The sequence below is a fragment of the Alligator mississippiensis genome, chromosome 9 (assembly GCF_030867095.1).
Source record: "Alligator mississippiensis isolate rAllMis1 chromosome 9, rAllMis1, whole genome shotgun sequence".
Taxonomy (NCBI): Eukaryota; Metazoa; Chordata; order Crocodylia; family Alligatoridae; genus Alligator; species Alligator mississippiensis.
In genome coordinates, this window is record NC_081832.1 from 51,594,635 (window position 1) to 51,611,459 (window position 16,825).

General features: G+C 44.5%; 1 protein-coding gene across 5 annotated transcripts in view; it reads left to right on the plus strand.

The window, feature by feature from the left end:
* Positions 1-16,825, plus strand: part of SLIT3 (slit guidance ligand 3) — a 964,832-nt gene that overhangs the window by 896,258 nt on the left and 51,749 nt on the right. For all 5 annotated transcript variants that reach the window (XM_019487139.2, XM_019487141.2, XM_019487140.2 and 2 more), the window contains 2 exons: positions 2,497-2,590; positions 12,850-12,987. In XM_019487139.2, the coding sequence (XP_019342684.1) occupies positions 2,497-2,590; positions 12,850-12,987 (232 nt within the window). The remainder of the gene's footprint in view (positions 1-2,496; positions 2,591-12,849; positions 12,988-16,825) is intronic.

The following is a 16,825-nucleotide window of genomic DNA, read 5'->3' on the forward strand; positions in this document are numbered from 1 at the left end:
TGAATGTAGTATCAGACTTAACTGATTTGGTTCAAACTGGTTTATGCAATGTCTGTCCCAGACCCCTTCCTGGTTTAAGATAAATCAGACTCCCCCAGCATCCCAGCATGCTTTCTGGGCTGGGTGGAGCTCTCTGCTCCACAGCAGGGCTAACCCCTTCCCTCTGCTCCCTGGCTGCAGCTCCTGCAGAGACTGCAGGCTGCTTCCCCCCTCCCCCCTCACCACTCCCTGCTAAGCAGAAATTCCCGCCTCCCTTTGCTTTGATGAGAGGTGTCTGTGTATTAGCTAGCAGACCATATGCTGACTGTGATCTATGCTGAGTCAACAGGTAGAATCAACAGGTAGCTGGTAATGTCCCTCTGTTGTTTTCTTAATGGGGTGATAAACACTGTTATTAGTTCCCTACTGGGCTAATCAGAGCATCCTGCCAGGGCCTGGCTATGCCTCCCCTCAGCTCAGTGCCCTGGAAGGGAAGGGAGGGCTGCTCATGTGCACACCGGCTTCTAGCCTGAGCCACTGCAGGCATGTGGGATGTCTGTGTAGTTACAAAGTGATTCAGCCTAGCCAGGTTAGACTAACATGCAAAGATTGAATCAATTCAGGCTCAGGCTTTTTGAATGTTTATCCCTAGCCTCTGACTCCAAGACAGCTAAATCATCTTATGGTTACAAATTTTTGCTGTTTAAGGGCTCCTTTACATATGCAAGGAGGCTGCTCCAATGCATTGTGATTACTTGATTAATCGAGTCTAGCATCACATGTACCAGCATCCCCACACTGAAAAATGGCAGCGGGGGCACTTTAACCAATAAAGTGCCCCTGCCACCTTTTTTCAGTGTAGGGAAGCTGATACACATGATGCTCTGGGGGCTTTAATTAGTCGGCCATGCTCATTAAATCGCTGCCTCCCCCCAGCCTCCCAAAGCATGTCTATAAATACCCTAAGAGCTTAACACATCATGTAATAGCAATGCCAGATTCTCCCAATATTGCCAATCCAGTCAACTGCATATCATGAGTCAGTACCTCCTCTCACCCCCTATGTCACAAGACTGGCTTTGAAATAAATATTCAGATTTGTGGGATTTTTTGCCTGCAAGAGTCATATTTTCAAACTTTCAATGCAAGTGTGTGGCCTGAAACTAATTTTGGGGGGAAGCTGAGATTTTTTTTATCACTTATTTCCAGAAGGGGCTGGGCCTTGAATAAAAATACTGTTGTCCAGTCTTGCAATATTTGATGTTTTTATTCAAGCCCATCTTGGAGACAGGTGATTTTCAGAAAGTTAGGCTTTCCACAAAAAAAAATATCTTCTAGTTCTAATCATGCCTCCCATATCATAACTTTTACCATTTGCTGTTACTTTAAAAAGTCTCCTGTTCATATGTTCATATGCATATGTGTGTGTGTATGAGAATATGCATATGACACACAATTATACACACACCCACACACGCACACTTGAAATTGTGCAGATGCCGTCTTCTGATATTACTGCAAAAGGGACTTTGGGATTGTATTTGGTTTGAGGGTTTCCATACTGAGAATAATTGACCTGCCCTTTTCCTGCAAGAAGGGATTTTTTTTTTTCATCCCCCCAGAGGCAAAGGTTTCTGCTCAGTCTCTGGCAGAATCTCAAGTCCTGAGGTACTGAAGTGTAACCTAATAATTTAGGCCTCAGAAGAAGGATGGTGCTTAAATAAACTATCTGGTTTTGAACACTCTGGAACTGTTCGCTATTAAAATTTAAACAAATCCAGGGAAGTTCACTGCATTTCACACACCGTACCTTGAAACAGCTGAACTGAGCTTGCATTTGAGAACCTTTTACTAGAAAGACAGCATGTCCAATGAGAATGGCAGAGTTAGTGCTCTTCTTGTAAATAGTGGGTGTTATATAATTATAAACAGTTCTATATCTGGTTCTTGTTACTGCAAAGCTTTTTTAATCTGAATGATATAAAATCTTCTTCTAGGGCAATAAAGTATTGGTTGTGACTAAAATATGGCTTGGTATGCTAAGTTTAAAGACTCCCTTAATGAGTAGGGCCATGTGTGTTACTGGCTCTCTTTGATGCTAGAGACGTGAAGTCCGGATCTGATCTTACAGTCCTTACTCTGGCCAAGCTCCAGCTCAGGGTGAAAGGGTTTGAGTGTAAGGAGTTTTGAATTGGGCCTCTCAGGTTTGTATGACATAGTCATCCCATCTTTTGTAGCCCAGTTGGTGAATATTCATTAAACATAGTTGTTGATCCTATTGTATTCAACAGTCCAGTATTGAAGAAACTCACTACAGTGTAATCTGACTCACCATCACAAAAAGTACTGTCATGAAGTGTCATGCTAAACTACCGAGTTGATGCAGTTTTGTCCAGCCACTAGTCATAAGGGCAGGTGAACTTACCATGCTGGATATTGTGGTTGAAACTCTTTCACCAACATCAGTGCTATGTTGATAGCAGGTTTATTACAGCCTTATTCCTTTTCTTTTATCAGGTGAGCTTTGTGATGAGGTGATTAACCATTGTGTTCCTGAGCTAAACCCTTGTCAGCATGAGTCCAAATGTCTCTCCCTTGCCAGAGGATTCAGGTAAGTATTTTTACCTTCCCATATTTGATAAAATTTGTTCCTTAACCTGAATGGAATTGTAATGTTGATTTGATCAACTTAATGAGCCAAATATAAAAGGAATGCCTGAAAGGTGGTGTACTATAGACCATTTTAGGAACATTGTTAGTGTCCATCTTTTTTGCAGCTCCTCAGTGTATAAGGTACTTTATTGTGAAATAATTTGTGCAGTTCCAGAATGGAGGAATTATTCTGGAATAAACTACACGTTCTGGAATAGAGCATCAACATGTCATTCTAAAATAGCTATTGCAGATTATCTTACTCTAAAACAGCTTTCAAGGCATTTTTACCATATAGATAAATTCATTGGATTTAGAGACCTGTAACCATCCATATAAGTAGTCTAAATATAGGAAGATGTAACAGATATTACCATTGGCATCATGCCACAGTGGTATCCACTATGGAAGCATTCCTCTTCATTTCTGACTTCTGTTTCTCACAACTGGCTCTGTCTTCATGTTAGTAAGTGAAAACATCCAACAGCAATGAGATTTTTAGGAATAGCACGCAACATTGTAATATCTCCACACTAGGTCTAGTCATACGTTGAAGCTGCCAGCAGAGTAAAGTGCAGATTCTTTATATATTTCTTTTAATAATATAATTAGTATTGCAAGCACTGAGACAATAGGCAAGATGTTAAGGATAGCTGCTATTTAGATAGGCTGACAGATCAGCATTTTTCTCCTACCTGTTTATTTGGTCTCTTTCCCCACTCCCTTGTCCAAGCAGAGCAGTTTTCCTCTCACTGGCTGACCTCTACATGGAAGACATTTCAAAACACAGAAATGTGTCCAGAAAATTAATAATTTGGGAATCATAATTATAGTTTTATGATTGGAAAAGACCTCCTATCTTTATGAGCAATGAGATATTATCAGTGTATCTGACAAAAAACGACAACTAGAAGGTGCATATGCAATATATGTTGTCAACATCATCCCATCTTGGCAGAGTAGATAGCAGAACATAATTTAATATAAACTGATAAACACATATTTTGAGTAGAGTCTTAAGTCCTCTTTTCCCCCTTATTTCCAAAAAAAAAAAAGAAAATTGCCCTAGAAAACTGAATGTCTGGATTAGATTTGTTCTCCTTTAAAAGTTTAGATGTAATAAGATTTGTCTTTGGCAGAATATGTCATGCCAGGATAGAATGGGATAAGTGGAAAGATAGTAATATGGTTGCAACCTGTGCTGAACTGTTTGTGTAGTCGTTGCAAACTGGAGACATTGCAAAGAGGGTACATGATAGACTGCACTTTACAAAAGATGTCCTGAAAAAACATTGTTGAGACAAATAACAGTTTGGTTAGGACCAGCCTTCTTCTTAAAAGAACAAGTTAGTGTTGTTTTACTTTGATATGAAGAGGGATCTCTCTGACACTCCCCAGCGACGTGCATGTCCTGGAACAAGAGTCATTTTAAAACTAACTCCCTCTATAAGCACACAATTTAATTCCCTTGTAGTGCTCAGTTGCAGTTTTAGTAATCAAAGTCCAGCTCTCATTATTAAAAGGAGAAAAATGATCTTGTGTGGCTACAGTATATGTCTGGAAGTCAGGGGTCTGAATTCTGTTTCATGTGTGACCTTGGGCAATTCCCTTTTCACCTCTGCCTCATCTGCACACCAGTATCACAGTGGTGAAGTGTAGCTTAATTCACTTGCAGATCCTCAGGTGGAAGGTGCTTTAGAATGCTAATTTTCAATTTTTAATTTTTAATTTTACCTTCTAAAAGATAACCTTTTAGAAGAAGGAAGCGAGACAAGGAGAGACATTCCACCCATTGTGGTACTAGTAGAATACCATGAGGCTGAAAAATAGAGGTCATCAGAGTTTGAAAAATAGAGATAAGGTTGCATTACAACCTGGGACAGAGCAAGTATGAGGAGAAATTGCAAAAGACCTTAGATGAATTTAGGGGCAGATCCAGGCTTTCCAAAGGGGTAGGGTGCAACAGTGAAAACCTGCACTGCAAGGGTGGCTGCACCCCTACCTTTCTGCTTCCTTCCCCACCAATGTGGGCAGGCTGCCCTTGAGAACCTCCAGAGACCCTTTTTAAGTCCCCTGAAGCAGAGAAAAATGCCCCCTCTCCTTCCCTTTCCCTCCCCATTCCCCCACCATTTCTCCCTGTCCCAGCTGGACTGTGCCTGGGCTGGGCTCATCTGGGGAGCAAGAACAAGGTGGTCGAGTAGTTCCCCCTTCCCTGCCTCTTCCTCCAAGAGCAGGCACTCATGTCCACTGCCACTTTCCTTGTACCCAGCTGAGCCCAGCCCACATGTAGCCTGGCTAGGGAGGACAGGAACAGCTCTGGCGCTTCCCCCTTCCTTGGAACAGCAGGAAAAGCAGCAGTAACAGGCAGGGGATGTGGAGTGGGGAAGGAAGGAAGGACAATTTTCACTTCCTTTGAGGACCTACAAAAGTCCCCAGAGGCTCCCATGGTGTGGTTTGATCCCAAAATGGGATCAAATCATGGGGAGCCATGCTACTGGCTCCACTCCTGGCTAGATTGTGGCACTGAAGCCAGCTTGCTTACATAGCTCCCTCCCATAGCTGTTATCACAGCCATTTTACTCCTCTCTGGGTGATTCTGATTTGCTACTGAGAATGTGGGGATTGGAGAAAATATGGAGCCTCTAAACAGAGAAGCTGTCTGTCCCAATCTGGAGCAGAGGAGAGAGAGAGAGAGAGATAAACTGTACTACTAATCTTAGTTTCACTGCTAACACTGTCTAGCACAGCTTGTGTTCTGAGCAGTGACTGTGTCCTGTGAAGTGCCTAACACACTGCTACAAAGTATAAAATAACAATTAGTACATTCAGCTTGTAAATCTTATCTCAGAGAAAGCAGACAAGCTCAGCTTTCATACAACAACATAGCCGCTTTCTAGGGGAAGGTTTCTTTTGGACAGCCGGATCCACACTTGCCAAACAACCTGTTATAGGGTCATATGGCTTGTTACCAAGTGAAGGACTTCAGGAAAGAGTCATTTCCAGCTCTGGAGGGAAAGGAAACTGTTAAATGATTTAGGACAGTTCTTGAAGTGACCTCCTCTGAGTAGAAAGATGCATACCCTAGTACTTGCTGATTCCTTGACATTCCTTCAGGCTTTCGTTTTCAGCTAATCCATCACTTGGCTAATCCATTAGTTACAGCATGTTGCGAGGCAAAGGTAGAATGTCAGTTCTATGCTTGGTTCAAAGTTCTCTGATAGGTACCAGCACTAAACATTTATAAATTAACTCCACCTGTCCTGTGTCACTAGAAGAACGAGGGAATGGAGACAGCAGTTTCATAGTTTCTAGGGGCAGAAAGGACCTGAACAGATCATCAAGTCTGTCCCCCTGCCCTGGGCAGGAACGAGTGCTGGGATCATAATACCCCAGCCAGATATCTATCCAACCTCCGCTTGAAGATCCCTAAGGTAGGGGAGAGCACCACCTCCCTTGGGGGCCCATTCCAGAGCCTGGCAGCCCTAACCGTAAACTAATGCCTTCTGATATCAAGCCTGAACCTGCTCTCAATCAATTTGTGGCTGTTATTCCTTGTTATCCCAGGTGGTGCCTGGGGGAACAGAGCCTCACCTATTTTCCGCTGGTCCCCCCTGCTGAGTTTATAGACAGCCGCCAGATCCCCTCTCAGTCTTCTCTTGTGGAAGCTGAATAGATTCAGGCTCTTTAGTCTATCGTTGTAGGGCCTGGCCTGCTGGCCAGTTGTACCTGTGACTGGCACTCAACTGCCCACCTGTTACCAATTCCAGCACTAAAACTTAATCTGCACCTCCTTTTTTTAGTTCACTCCTTTGCAGGGTGCTGACATGTAACCTCTTTGGTAAAGGGAACATCTTTTATTATGGGCCAGTTTGCCACACAGTGGAATCCTTGGGCATTTTTACATGTACAAGCGCTACAGCACTGGGCGCTTTGAAAAGTGCCCAGCATTGCAACACTTGCAGTTGTGTAAGTGGCAAAATGCGCATCAGTGTGAAGAAACTGGCAGCGGTGCACTTGAGAACTAAAACATCTTGGAGGTGCTTTAGTTCAAAAGCATACCACCTCCATGTTTCTCTGTGTTGATGCACATTTCACTGCTTATACAACTGCAGGTAGTGCAGCATGGTGTGCATCAGCTCCTGTGCAGAGCAGACTTGATTTATTGAGTCTGCTCCAAAGTGGTGGATCTCTGGCACATCCAGAATGAAAAGGTACATCTCTAAGTGCCCCTTAACTCTGATCAGGGCTCTAGGACAGTCCTGTAAGAAAAAATAGTAAATAATAACAAAAACACTCCCCACATTGTATGTTTAGTTATTCTTGCCTGATGAGGGCCTATTCCTGTAATATGGAGGAACCACGCTAGCGCTCCTTTGCCCCGCTAGTGCCCAGCCTCTAAACAGGATGCTGGGTTTGCTTTTGCTCTTTGCAGCCCAAAACTGCCTAGCGCAGGGGTTGACAGACTTTTGCTTCTTCAGGCTGAAGTTTGTGACCCATCTTTGGATCCTGCTCTCCCACCCACATCCCTATAGCAGCTAGCTTCCTCACTCTGCATCACTATGCTTCCCTTGCTGCAGATTCCCAGCCCCTCTGCAATGAGGGAAATGCAGAGGTGGTGGAACAGCAGGCTCTGCAGTGGAGGGGAACGCCGCAGGGGGACAGCACAGCACAGCTCTGGGTCACTGTTCCCCTATTCTTCACAGACCAAATCCAGCCAACAGATTGTCAGTTCCTGACCTAGTGTTTTCATATGGAGAATCTTTCAGATTTTAAACCATTTGGTCACTACTGAGCTTGTCTGGATTTAAAAACAATAGCAGAAAGGTTGAAAATGTCCTGTCCTTTTATCAGTCTGTAGTATGTCTTAATATGTTATGGCTTACTGTGTTATGACCTGTGTTATGCCATGTATTAACATGATGTAATGCAATACAACATACAGAATGAATAATGGATGCAGAAATATTTGTTTATGATGCCCCATACACAAAATACTCCAGGTGCCTCAGAAAATACCAAGCTTAAAGCATGCTACCACCAGCCTAGTCTGGAGATATTAACCAAGCCATTGGGATGTGAGGTAGCTGATGGTCTCTCAGGCAGGTTGCTCTTTTACTTAAAGATTGAGTGCTAAAACATATCAGCCTGATAGTTAACTTGTGTTTTTTGTGGTCACTTTCACCTGTGCAAAGTGAGTGAAGTTTACAGCTAAAATGCTGGCTTTCTGATCCAGCAAGTGAGAAGAGAATCAGATCCCCTGGGCTTGCCTGCATGACATCAGTTTGTACCAAGGAGCACTGCCATACCTTCCCCCTCCCTCCCCCTACACACTGAGTGCCAAAAAGCTGCTATGTAATCCCTAAGACTGAAAGTGATATGAGGCACTCTCCAAAAAAGCAGCTCTGTGATTTCATAGATCTCATAGATTTTTAGGGTCAGAGCGGACCTCAGCAGATCATCAAGTCTGAACCCCCTGCCCTGGGCAGGAAAGAGTGCTGAGGTCAGATGACCACAGCAAGATGTTTGTTCAGTCTCTTCTTAAAGACCTCCAAGGTAGGGGAAAACACCACCTCCCTTGGAAGCCCATTCCAGATTCTGGTAACCCTTACCATAACTAAGTTATTTCTAATGTCCAATCTAAATCTGCTCTCTGTCAGTTTGTGGCCATTGGTTCTAGGTACTCCAAGGGGCACCTTGGTAAACAGAGTATCTTGTATTCCTTGCTGCCCCCGCCTGACAAATTTGTAGACAGCCACCAAATCTCCTGTCAGCCTTCTCTTACAGAGGCTGAAGAGATCCTGGTCCCTCAATCTCTCCTTGTAGGACCTTTCCTACAGGCCCCTAATCATACGAGTGGCCTCCGTTGGATCCCCTCATGATTATCCACATCCTTCTTGAAGTGCTGTGCCCAAAACTGGATGCAGTACTTCAGCTGAAGCTTTACCAGTGCCATAAAGAAGGGAAGTATCACCTCCCTAAACCTGTTCGTGATGCACCTGCTAATGCATGATAGAGCATGGTTAGCTCTATTGGTCATTTTGTCACATTGTCAACTCATGTTCATCTTTGAGTCAACTATGACTCCGACATCCCTTTCCGCTCCTGTGCTGCTTAGAAAGTCATTCCCCAATCTGTATGTGTGCTGGTGATTCCTTCTCCCTAGGTGCAGTACTCTGCACTTATTAAACTGCATCCTATTTTGTTCTGCTCACTTTTCCAGCTTGTCCAAATCTGCCTGAATCCGCTCCCTGCCCTCCAGTGTGTCTACTTTGCCCCATAATTTGGTATCATCAATGAATTTGGACAGTGTGCTCACTACGCCCTTGTCCAAATCGCTGATGAAGATACTGAACAGCACTGACCCGAGGACCAAGCCCTGGGGGACATCATTGCCCACATCCTTCTAGGTTGATACCAACCCATCCACCACCACTCTCCGGGTGCATCCCGTTAGCCAATTTGTCACCCACCTGACTGTATAATCATCTAAATCACAGCCGCTCATTTTTTTTTTTTATGAGAATGGGATGTGACACCATATCAAAGGCTTTTTTAAAATCCAAGTATATGATAACCACCTTGACTCCTGTATCTAAGCAGTTTGTGACCTGGTCATAAAAAGAAACTAGGTTTGTCAGGCAGGATCTACCTGCTATGAATCCATGCCAGTTGCCCTTCAGCATTACTTTTCCTGCTGGTCTCACACAAATGTATTCCTTAATTTTTTCAAAGGTTTTCCCAAGGATCGAGGTGAGACTAATAAGTCTATAGTTACCCAGATCCTCCTTCTTACCCTTTTTGAAAATAGGGAACACATTGGCCCTTTTCCAGTCCTGTGGGACCTGCCCTGAGTGCCATGAGTGCTCAAACAGTTTTGTCAGTGGTTCTGCTATGACACCAGCCAATTCCTTCAGCACCCTTGGATTAAGATCATCTGGGCCTGCTGACTTGAACACATCAAGCCCTTCCAAGTGCCCCTTCACTAGGTTGACACTAACCATTGGTGGGCTGCTGTCCCTCCAGTGATCTTTATCAACACTTGGTGTATGGGCAGTTGGAGCAAGTGGGCAGGGTATATTTTCATAGCAGTGCTCCGTAGTGTGAGCTGATGCAATGTAGATGTGCCCTAAGAGGCTGGGAAGGTATGAAACACCATTGCAGAGGACAAATGTTTCTTGAACAGAGTGTCACCTGATCCACGATAGCTATACTCCAGAAGTGCTTAGTATAGAGGTAGCTTCAAATTATCCAATCTAAACCTGTCACAGTTAACCCAAATTTTAAAATACTTGAAAATATTGAACTAAAAACAATTCTCGGCTTCTAAAGGGCATGGCCATATCTCAGCCTGGAAACGAGCTGGAATTTTTTAATGTTCTCTTGGCTACACAGAGCTCTCTACTTTCAGAGCAAAAATTGCAGGTGGTTTTCCTCACTCTTAACCTCCAGCTCTTTATTATGCTTTGATTATTAAAGGGCAGTATTTTGTATTCCAAACTAAAAAAAATTAGCTAATGCAATGAAATGCATTTTGAAGGCACAACTTCAGGAAATAAGCATGTTTTTCCATTCACTGTGGCTGTGTTAGAGCCTAGTATAAATATGCTTTATTATTCTGAAGCATAGAATTATTACCTGATGGCATAACATGCTGATTTAATGCAGCCCTGCAGAGAAAAGTGGTGGTTCTATCATTACCATGATAGCCAATACACATCATAAAAGTGATACATGGCAGCTTTGAATAAGGAGCTGCACATTGTTCATTAGTACATCACTTTATATTAGGACAGCAGGGATCAATAAAAAGCAACAGGATTAAATGCTCCCATTTCCCCCTACAAAGTCTTTTGATGAATGATGTTTGCTTGCAGGTGTGACTGAAACATTGCTGAAAAACTTTCCTCAAGCTTAGCAAAGTTTGGAGATGGAATACCCTTTGTTTTGTCTTGTGGTTTGTTTGTTTTTTAAACTCCAGTACTATATTACTCATGATGTTCCTGCAGCCCCCAAGATGTAAGAATGTGATTCAGCTGTACAGATGTGGCATATCAGCCAAACAGTGGCTGTGCATGTTTGTTATGGGAGGCCCTGCCCCAGTGTGAGTGGAGAAGGAAACTGGTCAGTCTGCAGAAAAACAGATCATTCTGCTACATGCAACCTATAACCTCTCTGGCCCTTGAGTGCTGTGATACAGACAACCCCCTCATTAGGAAGTGGATTTATTTCAGCTAAATATAAGTGATTAGATTTCACACTTTTTACTTCTTTCAGTCGATCATATGGGTTACTCAGATAAATTATATGCTACCAGTTGGGTTGAAAACTGATAAACATCTTCCCCCCCCCCCCCCCCCCCCCAATGAAGCATATTTAGATATGTTGTAGAAATTGCAGAAACCTAAATAGTGTGGTGATGACTGCCTTACAAACCATGGATAGGATGTGTTTTAGAAGAGTAAAGAGAATTAGCACTTGCATAAACTAAAATATGAAATCATTCCATAGCAAGGCTACTGCTGCCAGTGCTGAGCTCCTATGCTCAGCTCCTATGCCATCCTGTGCTGAGCTCCTATGCCAAACTGGCCAGAGAATAGGAGGTGCCCTTATTCTCTCCATCTCTTCCATGCAATAGAGGAGTTTCTCTGCAGTGACTTTAATCCAGTCACTGAAATACTTTTTTAATGTGTTTGGTTCTTCTAACCCCATTGGATGCAGAGGAAAGAGGGTGGTTGTATCCATGTAGCTGCAGAAGTTCTTGTGTCACCTCTCTTGGCTTGTCACTGTCTCACTTCCTGCACACTTTCTCACTGGGATCACATGAGACTGAACAGCGGATACACAACCTTCCTGTATCCGTCCTATGTACAGCTCATACACAATGGAGCTGCACCCATTCTACAATCACAGGGGCCTTCCTAGCTAGAGGAAGAAGCTGGACTTGCTCTTAAGAGAATGAAGACTAATTACTTCAAGGAAGGAAATCTGGACTTCAGGATGGCATGGACCCATACCTTATAAAATACATAGTTGGGGAAATTATGGAGTTTCCTTTTTTCGTAGTTTTTAGTGATATGCTTGTTATTTTCTATTTGTGGATTAAAATCCAGCTGGGAAGAGTGAAATGCGGCTTATGGACAAAAATGCATTCAAGCCAGGCTAGAATTTAGTGTCAGAAAGAGCTTGTTCAACTTTCCAAAAAGATCTGCTCCTGGCCTGAGACCTTGGAGCACATTTTTGTATGGTCAAGTTACAAACCTCTGAAAATAAGATTTATAATGGAAATGCTGACACAACCTTAATGCTACAAACTTAACATCTACAATAAAAAAACAGCCGATGTGTGCAGTTCTTGGTGCAGCCCGTGTCATTTCTTCCCAAGATTAAGTTGCCACCTAATGGCAGGAAAGTAGTATTGCACCAGTATGTCAACAGGAGATATGGTCCAAAATGTCCAGCTGCTCCTGCTCCAGTAAAGTATCTATAACTAAAAGGACAACAGGTAGTAAATTAAAATCTGATAGTTACCTCCTTTAGATTTGCTTTTGCCTTTCACAGTTGTTTCCAGGGCTGGGTTCTGTGGCTTGTTTGTACTTTCTCTTCAGGAAAACAAAGCTTACTGTGTCCTTTGAAACGACCATGATTGAAGCGGAAACAAAAATAGTATGCAGCAGTCAATATCTTATTTTCCCTTTCTTGCATAGGATGCCTCTGCATTAGGTCTGGCCTCCCTTAGACCACCTAACAAGATTTCCTAGGGTGGAATGAAAACATGAGACTGCTCTATGTCAACCTGTATGTCCTGTCATGGCCCTAGGCCTACAGAGCAGATGCTATTAAAATGGAAACTAGGGTCCTTCTAAATTTTGAGTCGGCATCACTTTCAAAATCTTAGCCAAGGAAGCCTAGTTCTTTCTCACATTACATGAAGTCTAGGACCTCATTATACAGCATCCTTCCTAGTAGCTCTGGAAGAGAAACAGGATAAGTTATTGCACTTTCTTTGAGAGCCACCAATTTATAACACAAGCAGTGAGAGGATCCAACACAGTTCTGAAAGCTTAGTTCTTGTGTTTGTCTGTTCTTAGATTTTTATCTCTAATGCTCCTAAAGCCTGAACCATACACTGTGACTGAATTGGAGATTGACCAGTGTGTGTGCATTATCACCAGGATGCTAATGAAACAGCCTATTGATGATGATCTTCTTGTGTTTCAGATGTGAATGCCTACCGGGCTATAGTGGCAAACACTGTGAAACTGATGATGATGATTGTGTGGGTCATAAATGTCGCCATGGTGCTGTGTGTGTAGATGCAGTCAATGGCTACACCTGTGTCTGTCCCCAGGGATTCAGGTAAGCAGAGTCACGTTCTTCATTCTGCCTGCATGTAGTCCGTGTATATTATCCAGTCTCTTTTATTGTCTTTTGACTCAAAGTTGAATAAACTCTAGCTATTGTATTTATTTGGCTTTTACTGTGTGAACTGATGGCTCAGTGCTCTGAATCTTGCAGATGTGTGGCTAAGACTATAACCAGTATTCTGTCCTTACCTTTAAAATCAAAACGATCTCAGAGACTGGCCTTTTGTCTACACTCTGTTTGAATGGATGACAGCCAGGCATCAGTGAGGGACCAGCAGCAAGTAGAAGAGCTAAAGAGGCTGCAAGCTAAGCCCAATTGGGAAAGAGGTCTTGTATTAGTCTGTAATGACACCTGTGGCTGGTAAAGACCCACCTTTGACATCTTTGAAGGGATAGTGCATTGAGTCCTACCTGTCAGTACTGTGTGGGGTGTGAAAGGGATAAGGAGAGAGCAGAGAAGCCAAAAAAAAATCAGTACCATGATAAGAAGTCGATGTGGGTTGGTGGTTTCCTTCACTCTGGCTCACAATGAGAGCTGTGTTTACACAACCTATAAAAGAGCTAGGCTTCTATCGCACCTTGTTCTGACAGGTTGAGAGCCTTAGCTCTCACATGTTACCCAATTTCTCTAGGAAAGGGATAGAAAAGCATTTTAACATACTGGAAATCAGTAAACACCTTAGGGGGAAATTGCATGTATTCCAACTAGGGACTCTATCCTTTACCAAAACAAAGAGGGCTAAACTTGAAGGCTTGTTATGTGGGTACTTCCTGCAGCCTCCATTTAAAAGAAAATCTTTGTTTTACTATACAGTGAAAGGCAATTGTAGTGGTACCATTTGTTCTGTAATGGCTCCATTACAGACTTCACTTTGGAAGGTTTTATAATCAATTTCAATTAAAAGCTTGTCATATAAAATCCTAACCAAAGATAGGTGCTTCCTTTTCTATTTTTTACATACAAGCCTTGATTCTGATCTTGCTTATAACTATGGGGATCCCCTCAGATGGATTTGTTTCTCATTTATGGGCCCACAAATACTTCAGGCATGGCTAATACTGTTGATATAGTTCTTCATATACCAGACAAACATGTAGTTCCCTCCCGAAGAACTTGATATCTACAGACACACTGACTCTGGCAATGTGTGTGTCCAGTACAGCCCTTAATATTGTGCTTTGTCCCTGTCACAGAGCACTCAGGTGCCCTGTGCCTGAAGAGGGGAAAACTGCTAGGGAAGGAGCCCTAGCAGTGACTAAGGAGCACAGCTGTGGGTTGCCGGGGCAACCAGGGAAGGTCAGCTGACCAGAGGGGGCAGGGCCTGGCCCTTATAAAGCCCAGGAGCTGAGACCAGAGGCAGTTTGCTGCCAGCAGCCAGAGAGGCAGGAGCTCCCTATGGCAGGAGGTGAGGAAAAGCCTGACCGCAGCAACAGCTTATGGCAGCTCTCAGAGGCTTGAGCAATGTTGTTTTAGCCAGGCGGCTTCAATTTATGTTACAGCCCAGGGGCTTGTGTTTTGTTGTTGTTTAAACTGGTGGTTTGGGTGAGGCTATAAGGGGTTGGAGGAGGCCTCAGGGGGAACCCACAGTGGAGTGTGAGGACCCTGGCGCCCAGGAGGGCACAGTAGATGGGGTGTATAGACCCCAGCCTTAGAGAGGGGCACTTTTGAGATGCCCTAGCGTGGGCGTGGCGAGCCCTAGAGAGGGGCACTTTTGAGACACCCTAGCATGGGCATGGCGAGCCCCAGAGGGGGGAGTGCCTTATTGAGAAGCCCAGTGCAGGCGTGGTGAGCCCCAGAGAGGGGGCATTACTGAGAGGCCCTAGCGTGGCCGTGGCGAACCCCAGAGAGGGGGAAGCACTTACCAAGGCCCAAGGAGAGGGCAGCAGTGCTGAGAAGGCCCCGAGAGAAGGGGGCAGCACAGAGAAGGCCCCGAGAGAGGGCAACGATACTTGAAAAGGCCCAAAGAGGGGCCTGATTGGGGAAAAAGGCCAATATATAACAGATATTCCATCTGCGAGGCTTTGGCTGCAGTATTGGGGAGGATAGGAGCTGCAGATAGCACCCCCTGGCAATGGGGCAGTACAATGGCAGCCTCCCGCTAATTAACATCAACTAATTAATTAACATCAAGGCATGGCAGGCAAGAAGACGGGTGGTTGCCTCAGGAACAGGTGTGCAGGTCAGCCCAGAACAGTTTAGCTTGGCCCAGAACAGTTACCTGTTACAGTCCCTTTGAAATCAGCAGGGCAACTCATGTGAGTAAATAGTGCCAAGAAGTGAAGATGTGAGGGATCAGACCCAAAGTTCAAGACAACTGAAAGTCTCTAAAGCTGGGAAGTAAGAAAGTGAAGCTGTTATTTGGAGTATGTCTACACATCACAATGCACAATACCTTAGCTAGTGGAGTACTGGAGGTGGTATCACTAGGTCACTATGCGGCTCTATTCAGGCTAGAATATATGGGCACCTATACACATGCCCCAGGGTGGGGGAGGGGAGTTGTTCTAATTAGAATGACTCTTGGAAGCCTCTTTAATTAAAATGCCTGCAGCATCTCGTATTCAGTGTCTTGTGTTTCAAAATGGCAGCTTATCATTGGACGAGCTTTAGTTAAAGCACCCCTGCTGTCATTTAGAAATGCAGGACACTGGAGTGTTCTGATTAGAATGCTCCGGCAGACTTGATTAATCAAGTCTGTTCTGACACATTCTCATCACGTTGGAGCATGTATAAAAGTGCCCTGTGAGGCCAAGTGGAGTACTGCATTGGCATTGGTATATGTAACAGTACAGGGGCCTGAGTGGCAGCTTGGCAGCCTGCAGCTAGCTGCAGTGCTAATTAGGCAGAGTTGCCTGATTGGGAGCAAGGCCTAGCTGTGCTCTATGAGAGCTGGGCCCCGAACTGCAAAGGGGCAGCAGTTTGCTGCTGCAGCCAAAGAAACAACATTTGGCTGAGATGCTGCACACGGAACATCCTTGGAGGTAAAGGCTGGGGCTATGGGGAAGGAGGAAGCCCCGATGTTTCCTGCCTGGCTGCCAGCAGCAAACTACTCTTTATATAGCCTGTCATGGTCCCAAAATGACCACCACAATCAAGTACCTGCTGGCTGCTTGGCTCATTCCTTAAAGTGGCAGGCACCAACAGTGCCATGCCACAGTGAGATAGAGCAGGGTGAGCCCAGACTCACTGAGAGTACTGAGGCAGGGCCCAAGTCGGTGGAGGGACTTGTGGCAGTGCCTAGACTTTTGGTGGCCTGAGGCTGCGTATAGGAGCCAGCATGAAGCTCCAGCAGGGTGGGGCCCTGAGCCCTGGGGAGCTATTAAGGAAGCTCCTGGGGCCAGAGATAAGGAGTATCCCAGGGAGGGCTTGGGGACAGGGCTCAGAGCCTGATCCCAGAGAAGGGGTTGGAGCCCCAAGGTGTGGGGTTGGAGCCCCGAGAGTGTGTGCGGGCTTGGAGCCGTGTGTGTGTGTGTGTGTGTGTGTGTGTGTGTGTGTGTGTGTGTGTGTGTGTGTGTGTGTGTGTGTAAAAAGAGAGAACCCAATGCTAGCTAGCTGGAGGAAACATCTGGGAGGCATGGGGTATGATAAGGAGAGTTTGGAGTTGTATACATAGGCCCTTGCCATCAGGGCAGATAAATGGGCAGCCTCCCCCCTGATTAACATCAGATAATTAGTAACATCAAGGCATACCAGGTGAGGAGACTGGCAGCTGGTCCTAAGACAAGTGGGTGGTCCTACGATTAGACCAGCCCTGGGATGCCCACATGTTACAGTATACTGTTCCCAGTACTCAAGTTAGCTTTTTTAGAGCTAGTATGGGTATCTCTAC